The sequence below is a fragment of the Aythya ferina genome (genome assembly GCF_964211825.1).
Source record: "Aythya ferina genome assembly, chromosome: 1".
Lineage (NCBI taxonomy): Eukaryota > Metazoa > Chordata > Aves > Anseriformes > Anatidae > Aythya > Aythya ferina.
This window is the reverse complement of record NC_140296.1, coordinates 183017234-183034899: the sequence shown is the minus strand read 5'-3', so window position 1 is coordinate 183034899 and position 17666 is coordinate 183017234. Positions and strand designations below refer to the sequence as shown.

Below are 17666 nucleotides of genomic sequence, written 5' to 3'. Positions count from 1 at the left end.
ATAAACTCATTGTAGATATCACATAAAAAAGAACGTAGAGTTGTTTTTCTTCAATTAAAATCACTGTGAAATGTAGCTGAAATATATTCTCCAGTACTGTCTCCCTCAAACAGAACCTTCATTCTGTGCAAGCCTGTCCATTCCCCCTTGCACACTGAAATTCTTCACAACCATGACCCTCACAAGTCCAAATTTTCAACTTCTCTTTAACATAACCAGTTATTAGTGAAGGTGTATACCTTTTGCTGAAAACCAGCAAAGTCCCTCTTTGATCTGCAATGAACAACTGTGTTCTGTCCATAGAAGCATCAGTGTGCTATACTCAGGAGCAGCGAGTTTCAGTCAAATCTTGGTTTTGTATATTGTGCAAAGATGTGGCATTAGGTCTCTATGAATTCTTTATACATGAAACCTTTTCCAACCTAATTACTTTGCGGAATAAGATTTTTTTTGTTTTGTTAGTTTTGTTTTGTTTCTTGGTTGTTATAACCTGAAAATCACTGTCAGCACTCACTTATTAACAATCATTATCATGATTTATTTGCAGCATTGCCAGAACATCCACAGAACTCTAGCTGCATTGGGACTGCATGCTGTATAAACAGAATGTAAATGAAGATCTCAGATATGGATGTTTGCCATAGGTGGCATGTTAAAATTGCCTAGAATCTGCAGTTCAGGACTCCCCACCTTCCTTTCAGACAAGAAATCCTTGCCACTAGAAAAACAGGATTTTCTGAAGGGAAATCTGGGTCACATACACACGTATGGTCCAGGAAGAGGAGGAGAGGACAAGGAGTGTGCAAGGTCCCTTATGAGTAGGACATGAGAGGAGAGCTCATGTGCCAGACACAGAAAGGGAGCTGAGGCAGGGTGGTAGTGCAGGGGGATGCTACTTCCCCAAACCTGGCACTGTTCTTCTCATTGCATCACTTCTCACTGCAAGTGTCAACAAGTGTTTTCTATAATTTGTTTATTGTGTATTTGCTACAAGTATTACATAGTGTTACATACCTATATGTATTTAGACATCACTGTTGTGATCATGCCAAGAAAATTGTACAAACAATTCCCATTAAAAACAAATATATGCAAGGCTGCTCTTCTCTTGCTTGAATGTTTTTTTTCTGTTGTGATGGATGAGCATCTCATAAACTGATCTGCATTAGACTCCACCTGGCTGCATTTTTTAAACAGAAGAAACTAGCAGCATTACTCTCTTCATTTTCCTCACTATAAGGAAGGAAGAAAGGCTTTCAGACAGCTGAGAGAGAAAGCTTGGGATTCAGACACTTCATTTCATCTCTCTCTGGGTTTGGTGATGTGAAGCCTGTAAAAGTCACAGTAGGCGTAGTTCAACTTCCTTCTCCAGCCTCCTTTTGTAGTAGTTACAAAAGGCAAGTAGATGTAGACTGCAGCAGCATCAAAATAAAAAAATAAAGATAATAAAAAAATTGAAATAAACAGAAGCTGCACCAGTGCCAGATATCTCATTTGTGAACTAACTTCCTTCCTTCCTTCCTTCCTTCCTTCCTTCCTTCCTTCCTTCCTTCCTTCCTTCCTTCCTTCCTTCCTTCCTTCCTTCCTTCCTTCCTTCCTTCCTTCCTTCCTTCCTTCCTTCCTTCCTTCCTTCCCCTTTCACTCTTCTTTTCTTCCATTTTCTCTCTTCCTCTCTCTATATTTCTCTACTGGATTTCAATGTATTTTGGAATAAGGATTCTGGAAACTACATTAACAACACCTTTTTCTTGTCAGTAGGACTCACCACTTTTTTATGATTTTCAGGATATTATGCCTGTCTTCCTTCTCCTACACTTCTGGCTATACACAGCATATAAATATTAAATTACAGGAATTAGATAAAACAGAACCATGGGTATCCCCACCCAGTATAGGTGCCTTTCTTCATGCTGACTTCCAAAGGGGGACAGTGAGGTAACAGGCCTTGTGGCAATCCATGGTCTCCGGTATCTTTGAGTCATGAGGTATGAATTTCCCTTTAGGAATATGGTCAGAGAGGATCCACTGCAGGATAAATGCTCAGACCAGTTGTTTTGACCCAAGTTGTCAAATGGGAATGGACATGCAGCCTCAGCTAAGTGAAGCTATACATCATTGGGAGGGCTGTGCTCATGCTGGAAGGGCCATCTGTCACCAGAGGCAGCCCCTTGCATGCCAGTGCTCACATGGTAGTATCTGTGCACCCTAATATTTATGTAGTTCTTTTGTTCCTAAACTGACTTAATGAAGTATGGTGATATTGGTTCACACAAAACACTTCTGAGTTAAATACTGCTATCTCTGTCTTACAGATGAGGAACTGAGACAGGCTTACTCCATACCTCTTCGAAAACCTTGACTCACAGGACTGGCTAAAAAAAAAAAAATGCTTCACCAACTCAACTTCCTTTTATGCTGGACAATATTTATTTATTTATCCATTTGTGTATTTATTTCCTAACAGCTCTTCCCATCTTCTCTGTCCCATCAGCTTCTCTTTCTGTATTTTACTACATTTCTCAGCTCCTGTGTGTAGGTGTCATACTGATGTTCTGTTTTTGCGTGGTAACTTACACAATGAAATCCTGATCATGGACAAGCACATTAGTTGTTATCAATATATAAAGGATAAATGACAGCAATTTGCTGATTATACAGCATCTCCAGATGTTGGTTTCAGCCCAGATCCAGATTTTGTTTCTGAAAATGCTTTTAACAGGCACATATTTGCATATGACAGCACTATACTAGCTTAAAATATCCATGTATCCTTAAACTATTCTATAATGCCTCTTTATTTTCTTAAAAATTTATCATTTTCTTCCTTCTATCCATGAATAACTGGAAGTTATTTGAGGAAGTGTACAAAGTTTCCAAGCAAAGACAACACTATTTTACACTGAAGAACCTATTAAATTTCAGTTATTAGAAAAAAAATCAATAAATTAAGTAAACAGTTTGATGGATGCTATTGCTGAACCCAAAACCATTGCTACTCAAGCAAAGAAAACAGCTTCATTTATTTTGCTTTTGGAAGACACAACAGCAAAATCAACCTCCCAGACTGCAGTTAGTTTTTTTTACAAAATATTCCTATCCTTGAAAACAAAAGATTAAGCTTTTAGACACACTTTTATCATTGTTTTAAAAATCTTGACTTTTTTTTTTTTTATTTTTAATAATTTTATTAAAGCATCTATGTTAGAACATAGGACAGATCAGAATATTTTCATTGAGTTCATGTCTAGCACTGTATCAGAATTTAGCCTTGTAATAGCATAGAAATAAAAATAATAAAATATGTGAAGAGGGCATGAAAGTAAAATTCTCCAGTTACATCTTATCATCAGACCATAAGTACACATAACTGCAGACTTCCTAGAAATTCCATAGTCATTTATGCAATACAGAGATACTGAAATGGCTTCAAATCGAGTTTTGGAAGGAGCAATACCAAATCTTTCTCTGGCCCTGTGCCACGTCAGTATATCTAGCAGTTTGCAGTTCTGTCGCTGTATCTCTCCAGCTTAAGTCACGCATTTATTTCCTGCTCTGGAGTGATCAAAGCTTTTCCATCTAAAATGGAACACCATCATTGCCAATTTCAAAGGTTTTTAGGAAGTTACTTTGTAGATTTAAAATCATTAGCAACAGCCTTAGAAGATATAACTCACTAGATGAGCATTAAGTGTTATACAAACCTTAATTAATTATGGGTTTGACTAAGCCTTTAAGGTTTGGACTGTATAGGGAGTGGTGTAATATGCTCCACCTCAGCTGAAAGCCTTGGTGATATGGAGCTTTTTGAAGTCTCAGTGACTCACTGGAGAAATGAGCCTGTTGTCTCCATGCCATCTAAAGCAGCTGATTTGTTACAGAAAGGAGCACACGCTGTATTTCCTTCCAGGACACTGCAGCTGCTGCTCACTCGGTTGCCATACCTGCCTGAGGCAGAAAATCTCCTGGAATTTCAACAGAGGTGGTGTAAATGCATACAGTTCCTACACAGACTGAGGATACAGCCATGCAGTTTTCTTTTCTGGGAGTGATACAGTGCATTTTTGTGTTTGACTGGCTCAGTTTCCACAACACAGAAAAAATAGGAACTGGTCCAAGATGAAAGATGCACAGACTTCATGGAGCAGGGGTAAGTAGCCAGCTATTCAGAGATGCCCAGAAGACCTAGATAAGCATCAGACCAATACATCCAGGAGATATAACAGCATTCTCAACCAGGTTTCAGAACTCCAGGAGACGACAGAAATCCTGGTGTTTTTTTACATTGGATAGTAGCTAGACAAAAGACAGAAATAATCAAACTGACAGGGACTGGAACCCCATGTCTCACTCATTTCACTGTGAGACATAACCCAGCATGGTCCAACTGCTGACCCAAGGCTTTAATCCAACCTACAAAACACATTTTCTGGCTTGTCTCCTCTCCCCTGTCTCAGAGCAGCTCTTCCAACAGTACAGGCTGTGTCTGCAGCCAAATGCCTCCATCCACATTTGCATCCATCCCAGCACAGAGACATACAGCCACAGACAGACAGCAATGTGGGGGGATGTGGTGGGGGGAAAAGGGAGGGGACAACAACTCTAGCAATATTAGACCTAGGATTTGCTGTTTGCACATGCTGCAGTTGCTGCTTCTGGGGAGGGCAGTGGTGGCACAGTGAAGAAATGAGAGTGAAAATCCAATCCAATGCCTGAAAATGCTGAGCTGGAGCACCTCAACTTCTACATTATATTGGGCAAGTTAATTAGGTTTTCTCTTTCAGACTTTTGTATTGTTCCCATTTTCAGCCTGGGTGGACATCAGCACCATTGCTCATCTTCAACAGCTATGCTCTGTCACCCTGTGGGTAACACAACTTTCCACAGCTGTGGTTCAAAATCCCTTACACAGGAAAGGCTTAGGATTGCAATCTCCTCTTTCTTCAGCAAATCTTTTACTATTTGATGATTATGAAAAGTATCAGCATCTTATAGCTATTTCAAGAGTAGCAAGATAAATCCTGAATTTCAAGATGCTTTTTGTCAAGTCTAGCCATGTAAAGCTTGGACCTGATGACCTTTTGAGGTCCCATCCAACCTGGGCTGTGATTCTATATGATTCTATAAAGATGTTTCAGCATAGTTATTCTCGATATGTAGAGGCACTAAGAGAAACTTCCCAGTTTATTCCTTTCTTAATGCTTTATTATCTATCTACACAGATCATTATTCTATCATCCAGGCTTGCATGTCCCAATACCAGATGTGCTGGCTGCTACAGATCCAGTCCAGGTGCCTAAAACTCTCATGCTCTGTATACATGTATGACAACCAGGACTCCTAACCCAGCATTTTGAGTTCTGTTACACAATGACTAAATTTCTTCTTTGATCTAACCCAAAAGCTACTCTGAGTGGGCCAGATTTCCTAGTGCTTTCAAGAGAACACCAGACTTCAGGGGACCAAGATTTGGTATGTTTAGAAAAACTCTTGCATATCCAGATAATCCTTTAACTAAAGAACAAAAAAGCCCTCAATAAGCATTGCTTTTCCATTAAAAGCCAGATTACAGTTTTATTCAAATGCACTGCTTGCAGCAGGGATAAAATGTGTAGATCATATTAGAAAAAAAGCTGATTAATTCTTATCACCTTATTAACCAACAGCAAGAATATATTTTCTGGTTGTTCCATGTACATTTTCTTCTATTTTACTCAACTGTATGTAACCTGAAACTATCCTTTATGCATCACTGCCTCATCATCTTCACCTGATTTAGCTGAACCTGTCTTCTTCAATTCAGCATGTCAATAAGGGCATTTTTAATCTGTTCTAAATTGCACTTACAATTTGTTTTCATATGATGTATCTCTTTTGCCATTGCAAACATTTAAAGTGTTGCAAAAGCTAATCAGATTAGATCATTTAATATGTGCACATATTCCTAATGAACAACGCATATTGATTCCTGCTGGCATCTTTCCCTCCATGAGTATAGACACTCAGACAAATCTTTAGCAGATTGTATGTCACAGTCTTATCACCTCTCACGGAAAGGCTGGAATTTCCCATACAGTGAAGACTAATGCTACATGGAAACATACTTCTTACTATTATAAATTCCACAGCTGATGGTACAAATCAGGAAAAAATCGAAAATATTGAGGCCTATAGGACAGCTTCCCAAAATCTTTTTTGTGTGGATGTGTTTTTCACCAATGGATTAAACAAACAATTTCTACTCTGGGATGTTTTTTGGTATTCCTGAATGAATATGGGTCCGTACCACGGGGTCCATCCCTCAAGAGAAAACTGCTCCAACCTGGCTCCCCTATGGGCAGCAGCTCCTGCCAGGTCACCTGCTCCTGCGTGGGCTCCTCTCCACGGGCTACAGGTCCGGCCCGGAATCTGCTCCAGCAGGGGTCTTCCACAGGCTGCAGCCTCCGTTGGTGCAGGGCTACCTGCTCCACTGTGGTCTCCTCCACAGGCTGCAGCGTGGAAACCTGCTCCACCGTGGTACTCCATGGGCTGCAGGGGGACATCCTGCTTCACCATGGTCCTCACCACAGGCCGCAGGGGACTTCTGCTCTGGCGCCTGGAGCACCTCTCCCCCTCATTCTGCACTGACCTTGGCGCCTGCAAGGCCGTTCCTCACTCCTCTCACTCTCCCAGCTGCTGTGTGGAGCAGCGTTTTTTTTCCCTGTCTTAAATATGCTCTTACAGAGGTGCAAAACATCACTTATTGGCTCGGCTCTGGTCAACAATGGAGCCCTTACCAAACATGGGGCAGCTTCTAGATCCTTCTCACAGAAACCACCCCTATGGCCCCCTGCTACCAAAACCTTGCCACGTAAACCCTCTACACTTATACAGCATGTAAAATTTACAAAATATCAGAATTTGCCAATGTATCCTTTATTCAACCCTTTTATGCATTTCAATAAAGCTTTTCAGCACATGATTCTCATTCTGAACTTCCCCGTGAAGCCCTTAACCCTCCCAGTCTACAACATCAGTTTCCACTTCCTTGGGGCCTCCCATTAACAGTGTTTACATTATGCTGATTGATTTGGAAAAAGCAGCCTACTTCTAAGGCACATTGCAACTGTCCTGAATTAGAAAAGAATCAGTGAAACATAAAAAAAGGAAATGACTTGCACCAGCACGCTATGGATATTTATGGTAAAATCCCATTTCTACTGCACTGACTCATTTTATTTGTCTCTGTAGGCATCTGAGCCAGCCTGGGCTTCATGGGCTCTACAGAATGAGTGGACACCAGAAACTGAGGAATGTCCTTTCCCCTTCATTTCCTACAGCCTTATCCCTTGAGAAAGTGAGAACACTGCCAGTTCTTAAAGATGTTCCATGAGCTCATATCTTAACTAAACCTCTACCTCCTAAAGTCATACAATGACAAGAGATTTCAAATAGCTTTCTTACTTGGTGGTTATATAAATATTTAAAATGGCAAAGTGTTAACAAACACTTGTTTGTTTGTTTTCTGGATAGATTGACAACATTTAATTCTCTATGTAGTTTGAAATGCTGAGTGGTACTCGAGATGTGAGTAACCACTCAGTCCCCAGTAACTCAGCTTACAAATGTGTCAGTCTGGAGCGAGGAAAGGCCATTTGCTGTTGCTTCAGCCATGGGCAGCTGGCTGGCACAGCCACGTGCACACTGCTCAGCTTTCTCATCTAGCACAGTTGAAACAGTAAGATGGTACTCACTTAAAGTGACTCTGAGGTCACTGATGCAGTTCTGTTCCTACCTATTTTTCTATTGCAGGAGATGCAGGAGCTTGAAGAAATGCATGGAGCTCTATACAGAAAAAATAGTTTTTTTCCCCTCCTATTGTTTGCATTGGAAAGACTATCTAAAAATTTCATTAATTGAATAGGTAGGATCCTTCTTCTGGTTTTCAATTTAAATTTGCACAGGGCCAGTTTGTATCCTTTTTATTTATTTATTTTTTCCTCAGCACTATGCCATAACTTGAATACTTCTTTTGGATCTTTTTATTCCTGATGCTCATCCAGGATTTATTCAAGCACAGTTCTGCTGATAACTCCAGTATGATCTGTGCACCTACAGTGATACAAACCTAAGGTGTATAAAAAAAAGATAACTTGCTTCCTTGGGATTTTTCTGCAACAAGCTACTATTGCAAGATAAATGAAATGCAAAGCCACAGTCTAAAAATCAAAGGAAATTACAAAGAAGGAGGGAGGCACAGGCCATATAGGACTCATCCTGATCTCAAAGCAGATGATGGGTTGTGTGCTGACCGCACCATGTACCGTGAAACATCCCCCACACCTAACAGCATGCTCCAGTGGACTTGGGGAAAGAATTCTGCAGCCTGTCAGGAAATCCAAACCTGCCAAATCCCAGCCACACACATCTACCACCACAAGAGCTACAAAATGAAATTATAGAAACAAATGACATACACTTGGAATATATTTTTTTTCCAAATATCTTGAAACAGATATAACACAGTTGGTCAGTTTGGGGATGGAGCTAGAAGACAAACTGCCTGGGGTAATATCAGATCACTTTTATAAAGCCAGCTGTTAATCTGATCATTAGCTCATTTAGTCCAAGGAAGCAGCTGTCTTTCTTTTTGGGAACTTCATTTAAAATCATGGAGTCTCACATGTAAAGCCAGCACAGAAATAAGTGTCTCTCTCTCAAACACTGATTTTCAAGGCTTCATTTGCCCTCAAAATACTGGCTTTACCTTTCAAACAGCTTTCAGTTCTTCTACATAAGCTGCCCCTGCAGAGCACCAGAAATTTTTATTTTCCAAGGCTTTGACAAATTTTGAAAAATAGCAGCATATTTCAACAAATATTTTTGAAAAATTTCAATACAAAACAGCCTAAATCTCAATGAATTCAAAATTAATTTCCTAATAAAATTAGGAAATTTTAAATGATTTTTTTTTCTTTCAAAATTCTGTTAGGGCATTTACAGAAACATTGATCTTCATTCAAGATACCTTTGATTTCATTTATTTCTTTTTCAAAATCCTTTATTTACAGCTTTGAAGACCAAATTTGCAATGCTATTTCCATACACTAAAAGTACTCTAAATATTTCTTATTTCCCCCTTTCTAATGCTATTATTTAATCAAGTCTTAATTTCTTTTACTGTTATCCTATCTCAGCCAACAGATAAATAAGCAAGTGAAGATGGATACCTCTTCAAATACTACCTGTTTTATATTTCAATCCTCAGGTAATCTAGTATGTAGTAGAAATCTTTTGGATTGAACAATGAGGATCAGAATTCAGAGCCAGAGTGCAAATAGATATACCTCCCCTAAAAACTCTTAATGAAATCTCTCACTAGTCAGGTGAGCAGTCCTAATATCTTCAGAAGGAATACTTAACTCAGCAACCCCTGGATACTCATATACCCATGGGCTTGTCCCAGCCTTTGAAAAGTAGAAGCCCCTGTAGAACATCTAAGATAGTGGTACACTTGTTATGGGGTTTTCCTTCTCAATATAAATATTTTATATATATATATATATATCTAAGATAGTGGTACACTTGTTATGGGGTTTTCCTTCTCAATATAAATATTTTATATATATATATATAAAGTCAGGAATGTACATATAAACTGAATGGTTATGGAACTAAAGCAAATGATCAACACATAAAACAAAACAAAACACCACCCTTTAGAGCACTGTGTTAACCCATCTGATGGAGGAGCGATGGATGGAGTGTATATTGAGTTTAAAGGAGTAAATCTTATTTACATTTAGTGTGCTAAAACAGAATATTAAATTGTTGAATGCTATCTGCAAAGTAGGATCTCTAAAATTTCTACATTACACAGAGAATTTTCTAAATTCTCTCAACTAAAGTCTATAAATTTAGCGAAATATCTTCAGGACTAAAAATAGTGAATTACTTCATCATGTGAGACATAAAGGGCTGTAGGAGAAAAACACATATATATATACACCTTTTGTGTCTCTCTAGATGCTATAGAAATCTAGAGAAGTAAATATTGCTTGTTATATACTAAGTAGACAAGCCATGTCTAGCCCACCTTTTTGCTGCTGAATCTGAAGCTGCAGCATAAGCTGTGTATTCAGGAGACCTGACAAAAGCCCTGATGTGAGACAGCATTTAGCTGAATTACCTAGCTGTTAGGCACTTGATGTAGGCTCCAGAACCTTGAAGTTCAGACTCCTACACTGTCTTTAGGTGAGCTGGACAAAGTGCAGTGCAGTAACAAGCAAGTCAGTGCAATAATGAGCTACTGGCTTGTCCAAAGGGCATTCAGCTGCCCAGAACAGCTAATGTAAATTGTTGAGTAGGTGGAAACATATCTGAGATTTGTTCTTCTTTGGGATGTTGGGTCCTTCATAAGTGCAACCTGGAATGTACTCCCAAGAGCGTCTGTAACTTGCAAAGAAATGAGGAAAAAGAACCCTTTTAAGAACACAACTGGGAAAAAAAGCAGTGATAGTGATTTATACATTGTATCCAGCAAGCAGATAATGAAATACAGAGTGGTATCAGGGATAATGTCTCACATTTCCTCTCTTGCTGTACTATCCTATTGGTGCAGAGACCTGTCTCCAAAAGCCTGAAGAAGATGCTTAAGGAACATTAAGAAAAATGCAAACTTTTGTGATATGCTTGAAAACTTCCTTCCAAACTCTCCCAACCTCTATTTCCAGCTCAAAAAAAAATCTGAAATGGATGTAATTTCCACCTGATTAGCAACCTTCAGTAGATTCCACTTCAAGATCTTGTCCAGTACTTCCTCAAAACATTTTGCTCTCACAGCAACCTGCAGCAGAGATTCACAAATCTATCACCTTTTGAACGAAGAACCATCATTTTACTTTATTTTATTTCATTTAATTTTTAAATTTGGCTCCTACTGCCTTCATTTGTTGTCCCCTTGCACTTATATTAGAAGAGTCAGTGAAGAATCTATTCCCATCTACTCTCTTTATCTCTCATGAGATTAGAATGCACTATAAAACAAACTCTTTAGTTTTCTTTGTTCTCAATAGGGAACTTAGCTTATTTAGTCATTCGTGAAACTAAATACCTGTGATCTTCCCCACTGATCTTCTTTTACTCATTTCCAAGTCAACTGTGCCCTTTAAGAGATGAGTGGAACACAAGCATACACAAGATTTAAGAAGCGGGTTGGCTGTGACTTTATGCAGTGGCATAACTGATACAGTTCTTCTCCCTGTGCTTTCGCTGTAATTCCTAGAATTTTAGAATTTTACTTTTTTTTTTTTTTTTTTTTTTTTTTTAAGGCAAAATTCTTTAGCTTAAACAAAAACATGAAGAGCCTCTCATTTGACAAAACCTGGTGTTTGGAGACAGAAGATATAGGTAAAAACCCCTTTAGCTCTGAACAGGTCTTCCCTCTAGAATGTATTTCCTTGGTAAAATACTTAATCACTGAGCAACAACGTGAGAAGACAGAGTCATCACCTTGTCCTTTTTCTTAAACAGAAATTGCAGCAGATCAAGACACCTGATCTTATCAGGACATAATTCGGGAAGCCTTATTGATTTAGGGATGGGGAAAGTCATCTGAAAGCATATTTGGTTTTGAATCCCAGTTAAAGCTAGGAAAGAACGATGGACTGAGAAGTAAACAAAAGGGTCACTTAAAGGTACATGTATATGCAGAAGAGGAATTCCCCCTGCCAGAAAATTTCCCTGGAAGGCCCTAAAGTTACTAGCTGAGTTGGTGAACTTTTTAATCAAAATTGTGGATTCAGGAATCTAAGTTCCACTGGCATCCTACTTTCAGTGCTGAGCTGTCTTTACCAGATGTAACATAGTGTTTTTGTTATCCATGGGACTTTTACCAGAATAAGGACTTCTGAAACTAGCTAACTTAAACAACAGCTCCTGGAGTCTTTAATTAGTAATGAAACATATTAGTTGCTAGGGTGAAATATAGCTACTTCTGATAGAACAAAGAACACTTAAGTCTAACTATGGTTCAGAAGAGAGAAGCAATAGGAGCTTCTGAGAAGCATGCCTCAGCTATAATACTTCACGATGCTTTAAAGCCTGCACTTTGACCAGAGAGTCTCATAATAACAACCTGTAAAGAAAAAAATAATTATATATATATATATATATATACACATCCCTATTTCATTTCTAAAATCTCTACTGAATCATTCATTTCCACCTGAGCTTCAAGACTGAATTGACCGACATTGGTATTTTGTATTCAACAAGCAACCTGGACCACACCTTTCCTCAAAAGTACTTCACTGCCAGCAGTTCCTCCACAACCTGCTGGAGCCAAGTTTCTTTTACAGCCTCCTTGGAAAAAAAAATAATCTTTAATTTAGTGGATTCTGTTTATTTAATACTTTAATTCCTTTTCTTTCTGTTGATTTATCTTTCTAATGCAGAAGCTTTGACTTGTATTGAAAAAGGTAACTTTTGTCTTTATGGGAAAAGAAGCTTACTGAATAGCCAAAGGATGTCTCATACAGGAAAGCCACATAAATGGTGCATGAAGCTGTAAGAATTGCGCTGTTAAATGGGAGAAGGGGGCTCCGGAACTGCTGCAGACTTCCTGGCCCTAAGGGGAATACTGAGAAGCTCTGCACGTTTGAAGAGGAATTGAAATTGTCAGCGAAAGAACAGAATCTGTTCACTCTTAAATTCCTAATTAGAGAACTCATAGTGGGAAGTGACCACTTACATGATGAGCGAAGAGAATGAAGGAAATTGCCTTCCTTAAAAACAGCAAGTGTCTAAATTCATAAATTATCATCCTGATTTGTAATCCAGATTATAGCTAGAAAAGTTTCAAATTGTCATAGTAATTTTTTATATTTCATTTAATTTCTCTCCAGAAAGGAGTATATTTAGAGGGGAAGTAATGACAAGTATAATTTAGAAATCTTTCTTTATATGCTGTATAGATTAAAAACTGGAAATTACAGCTTTATAGATATGCCCCATAGGCTTGTGTGGGTTACAGTGATGTTATTTTTTAACTGTCATTGATTTCTGCATGACTTTTCATACCTGTCAGTATTTGAACCTAAACCAAATCCATACAGTATATATAGATTTCAATATATATAATTCTCAATGGTACATAAATACAGAATATGTAGATGGTTAAAATGGATATTTAAACAGTCTTCAGATTCCTGTTTAGTTTTAGACTTATGTTTTACATGTACGACTAAATTTCTCCATAAGAACTATGCATCATCATCCAAAGGAATGTTGTCTTAATAGTAAAATACGCTAAAGCATTACAAATAAAGTACAGTAATATTACTGTGCTATAATTAAGTCTGAATTATGCCAAATACCTGGCCTACAAAATTACTGACAAAAAAAAAAAAGAAAAAAAAAGAAAGAAAAAAAAAAGAAAAAGAGAGATTAGAGCTAATAAGAAGGCTCTGATCCCTTATTCATTTAACAGACTAAGGGATTATTGAACCTAAATGTGCGTTCATGAGAATGAACAGAAAGCCTAATCAGATTTAGAAATCTATGCCTTAGTTAGGGCCATCCAATAAAGAGAAGAGAAGTTGCTTTTCTTGTTGGTAGTGAGATATATGCAGTCTGCTAGCGTGGAAATACAGTCCTGATGTCAGCTTTATAATAAAAACTAGAATACTTAGAGAAACTTTTCTTGTGAATACATGGTACTGGAATGCCAGAAACAAGCCAAAAAATGAGAGATTTTCTCTAGAGAGTGAAAAATTAAAGTGAAACACAGCTAATTAAACAATTCATAGAGTTTAATTAGCTGTCTTTTGAAAGGCAAAATGCTGGCTGAGGTCAGACAGTGATAGTAATAAGGTGTAGATGAGCTAATTTGGGTGAGACTTTTTACATTATTTGGGGAAATTACCCTTACATTTTCCTAGTGAGAGAGGGAATATTTTTTAAGTCTTGCCTAAATATTTACATCTCTTTGATTCAAATTTAGCCACAATTATAATGTAATTTGTTAAAACATGTTCCTTTTTCTATTAATATTTTCTTGCCTACACAGATTCATAAATAGCCTACTTATCAAAAAAAAAGACTCCAGATATTTTTCCTAAAGCACAATGAGACAAAAGCTACAAAAAGGACATACCCCATTGACTTTAAGTAGGTTATACAGAACACATAAGCCAGGACGGAATTTCAAAGGTTATTTTCAGCCTGAAATATATGTTGAATAAATGTAATTACAGATTCATATACTTCTCATTTAAAAGGAAAATGTAAAAAACAAGTGGATTGTCCACAGAGTTTTTTTTTTCTTTAATTTAGGAACAGAAAAAACTTCATAGGAAATCTCTTTCTAACTACACAGTACTGTTCACAAATAATCACACAGGACTTCTCATGTGCCCTTACTTGTGCCTGAATAGCATCTTACTCCACAAGTAGTTCCATTGAAGTTCGCTGAATGGCACTCACTGAGAATACTCGGATAATGCCCTGCTCCATAAATAATTACATCAGTACTTGGCTTCAGTAGCACTGTGGAGGAAGGTGCTATTCATATCTCAGCAGGGTTATTAGAACCAAGCCCCTAAGCATTTCTTCAATAACACAGAGAACGAACTGTCGCTGTCTTGTCATTTCCAAAGGAACTTTTTGCCTCAGTCTCCTCTAATAGTTTTTTCATCAGTGAGGTTGATTTAGCTTTCTTGTCTTTTCTAAACTCATATGAGACTGAGATTTTCCTGATGAGCCTCCCAGAGGCAATAGCAAAACTCCCAAACAGATTCACTAGAAAGAACCTCCTGTACAGCTCTCTACATGACCAGCTGAAAACTCAACAACATTTTTTGAAACTACAGGCAAACGAGGCCAGGATCGACATGTTGCTTTGCCTCCAGCTAGTAAGCACAGTCTCCAGAAAGCAAAGGCAGATTGCCATGCTCTTCAGCAAAGCCCCATTCACAGAGCCCTGGTTGTGATGTGACATGGTGTCTTCTGTACCAGAGATGCGTAATGGTAAGAGCCAACCTGTCTGACCCAGTTCTCCTCTCTCACCAAGCCCTAGGAGCCGCCATTTATTTCATTTTATTTTTTTTTAATGAGAAAATAAAAGAAAGTATTGTCAATACTCTAATCAAATGTTTAATCCTATGGACTAATCCTATCAGATGAAAGCACATTTACTTAAGGAGAGATACTCAAGGAGGAACATATTCAAATGAAATCTGACTAAATCTGACTAATAACCTGCACAGGGTGTTCACTTTTGGGAACAATCATGCCATTGAACACACTGAGGAGGCTAGCTTGTGAGTCTTCAGAACGAGCCACCATTGAAACCAAATCACACATCACATCTAGAAAGGGTGTCCCTTCAGGTCAGGTTTGAAACCAATAGCCTGTCAGTCCAGAGGGAAAAAAAAAAAAAAAAAAAAAAAAAAAAAGGTAGTTACAGCTTGTATTATACCTCATACGTGAGTAAGAATATTGTATTTTCCCATAGTGACAGAACCTTTAAATTAATGAGTATAACATACACATGCACACCAAGTTTTGAATGTTACACTGTACAAAAACACCTAATCTCTAAAAAAGAATAAGATGAAATTATCAACAAAATATAAGTTTCATTAGAAAAGTTATGTTTGTGTCCTGTATTGTTTATGGTGTGCTAGGATTATTTCTACATGAAAGTCAGTCTCCAAAAGGGAATCATGGTGTATTATGCTATGATCGTAACATGGTATTCTGATCTGAACGCGAACATTTTCATAATATACCTCCATACACATATACAGACACCTGGTAATTTTGTCTCTTGAACAGTCTGAACAGTACATCTGATCTTAGGAAACAGGCTGGCAGGATAAGAAAGATGATGTGGAACCTCCCCAAAAGTTTTAAGATAAGTCACTCTTTGCCAAACCAGCACGAGAGAAGCATTTCAGTTTAAGTACCCTGTTTTTAGAGATAAGCAAGTTTAAAAGTGACGTTAAAATGTTACCAATGCAAAAATCATATATTTTAGTTTAAGGTCAGTTACATTCGTATTTATAGTCGAAATATCCCACTGAACTTTCAGACAGGGGGTAAAAACGTTTTTCAGAAGTAATTTTTGCCAAGGAGCAGAACTCAGCACGGACTTGCTTTCACTCAGTCACCTAACCCCGATCTTTGTTTATAGAGCATCATGGTTTCAGAAGCAGCACCACCTATTGGGTGGAAAATGTAGGTTAGCGTCTACTTTATCACGAGAGACCTATTGTAAAACTGGTTTTGTATATCATGGGCTGAAGCTTTTAAGTTCCTCATGCTTAAATACAAGCGATCAACTAGTATTTTCTAGTGATCTATTTGACAGAAGCATACAAATTCAAAGCAAACATTCAGTACAATACCAACCCCATCCCTTAAGCTCCTAATATTTGGCAAAGTATTTAAGACAGCACTTCTAGCAGCATCAAGTGACTCACGCTGGTTGTAACAACAGTGAACAACAGAGCACTGCATGATTTTATGAGGCACTCCAGTTGCACAGATCTCAATGAGCTGAAAATTAATTTGGTTATGTAAGTAGCCCTCCTAAAATCTATATATGAATCCATACTCTATATGGAATCTATATGTCCCGTGTGAATGAATGAATTATATTTGGCTTTTTCAAGGCAGCTTTATCTCTTTTGAGGGCAATCGCTGACGTTGCCAGTTCTTGGAGAACAAGTATTTTTATTTATTTTATTTTATTTTATTTTATTTTATTTTATTTTATTTTATTTTATTTTATTTTATTTTATTTTATTTTATTTTATTTTATTTTTTTGGACTGAAATTTTGCACCCATCCCCGGTTCTCTTCCCAGCGGATCGTGCGAGGGGCAAAGTCAGATTTGGTGCCCCACGCGGGGCAGCCCGGTGCCTGCCGGTGGGTCCCCCGGTCCCTCTCGCCACCCGTGGGTGCGGGCTCCTCCGGGGGGGCTCGATGGGAGCGGAGCTTCGGGGGGTAACGGGGACCCTGCATCCCGGGACGGGGGAAGCGGTGCCACGCGTGGGGCGGCGGCGCGTTCCCACGGCCGGGGCTGACGCCGGGAGCGCTCAGCACCAGGGATCGGAGCGGGGAGCAAAGTTGGTCGCAAACCCCCGGGGTTAATTCACAGAAATCGCACTCACCCACTCTGAGGATACAGACGAGCTGGATGCAGGCAACCAAGCGCCCTAGAATGAGCATGTCCAAAACCGTCCTTTTCCCCCCCTCCCTGCCTGTCCCTCCGTCCGTCCGGCTGCCTCAGCCTCCTGCCCCGCTGCCCGCCGGCTCGCCCAGCCGCACCTCTCCCCACCGCGGGGGGGGGAAGCCGGCAAAGCTCCGCTCCGCTCCGCGGCCGCGCCTGGCGGCCGCCCCCAGGACGCGGGCGGGCGGGGACGAGCTGCGGGGGGGGGGGAGACCACGGCTTCAGCGCATCGCGGAGCGGCCGCGGGTGCCTGCGGGGGGGAGCGCGCGGGGCTCGGGTGCGGATGCTCGGGAGGCTGCGGGTGCGTGCGCGGAAAGGGGAGAAGCTCTAGGAGTGAGGGGGGGGTGAAGGGGAAGGGGGGGTAAAGGGGAGGCGGGGACCGCGCTCTGCTGGGCGGGCGCGCACGTGTGCGCGCGGGGGAGTGCGCGTGCCCGTGCGCGGGGGGGGGGTGCGG

At 39.5% G+C, this 17666-nt stretch overlaps 1 protein-coding gene across 8 annotated transcripts in view; it reads right to left on the bottom strand.

The window, feature by feature from the left end:
• The window catches only part of PTPRZ1 (protein tyrosine phosphatase receptor type Z1), a 138833-nt gene extending 121375 nt beyond the window's left edge, over window positions 1–17458 (bottom strand). For 2 of the 8 annotated variants that reach the window (XM_084505616.1, XM_084505619.1), the window contains exon 1: window positions 17154–17458. In XM_084505616.1, the coding sequence (XP_084361742.1) occupies window positions 17154–17211 (58 nt within the window). In that variant the 5' untranslated portion in view covers window positions 17212–17458. The remainder of the gene's footprint in view (window positions 1–17153) is intronic. The other 6 variants (XM_084505617.1, XM_084505618.1, XM_084505620.1 and 3 more) reach the window with 6 other exon arrangements.
• Window positions 17459–17666: the final 208 nt, after the last annotated feature.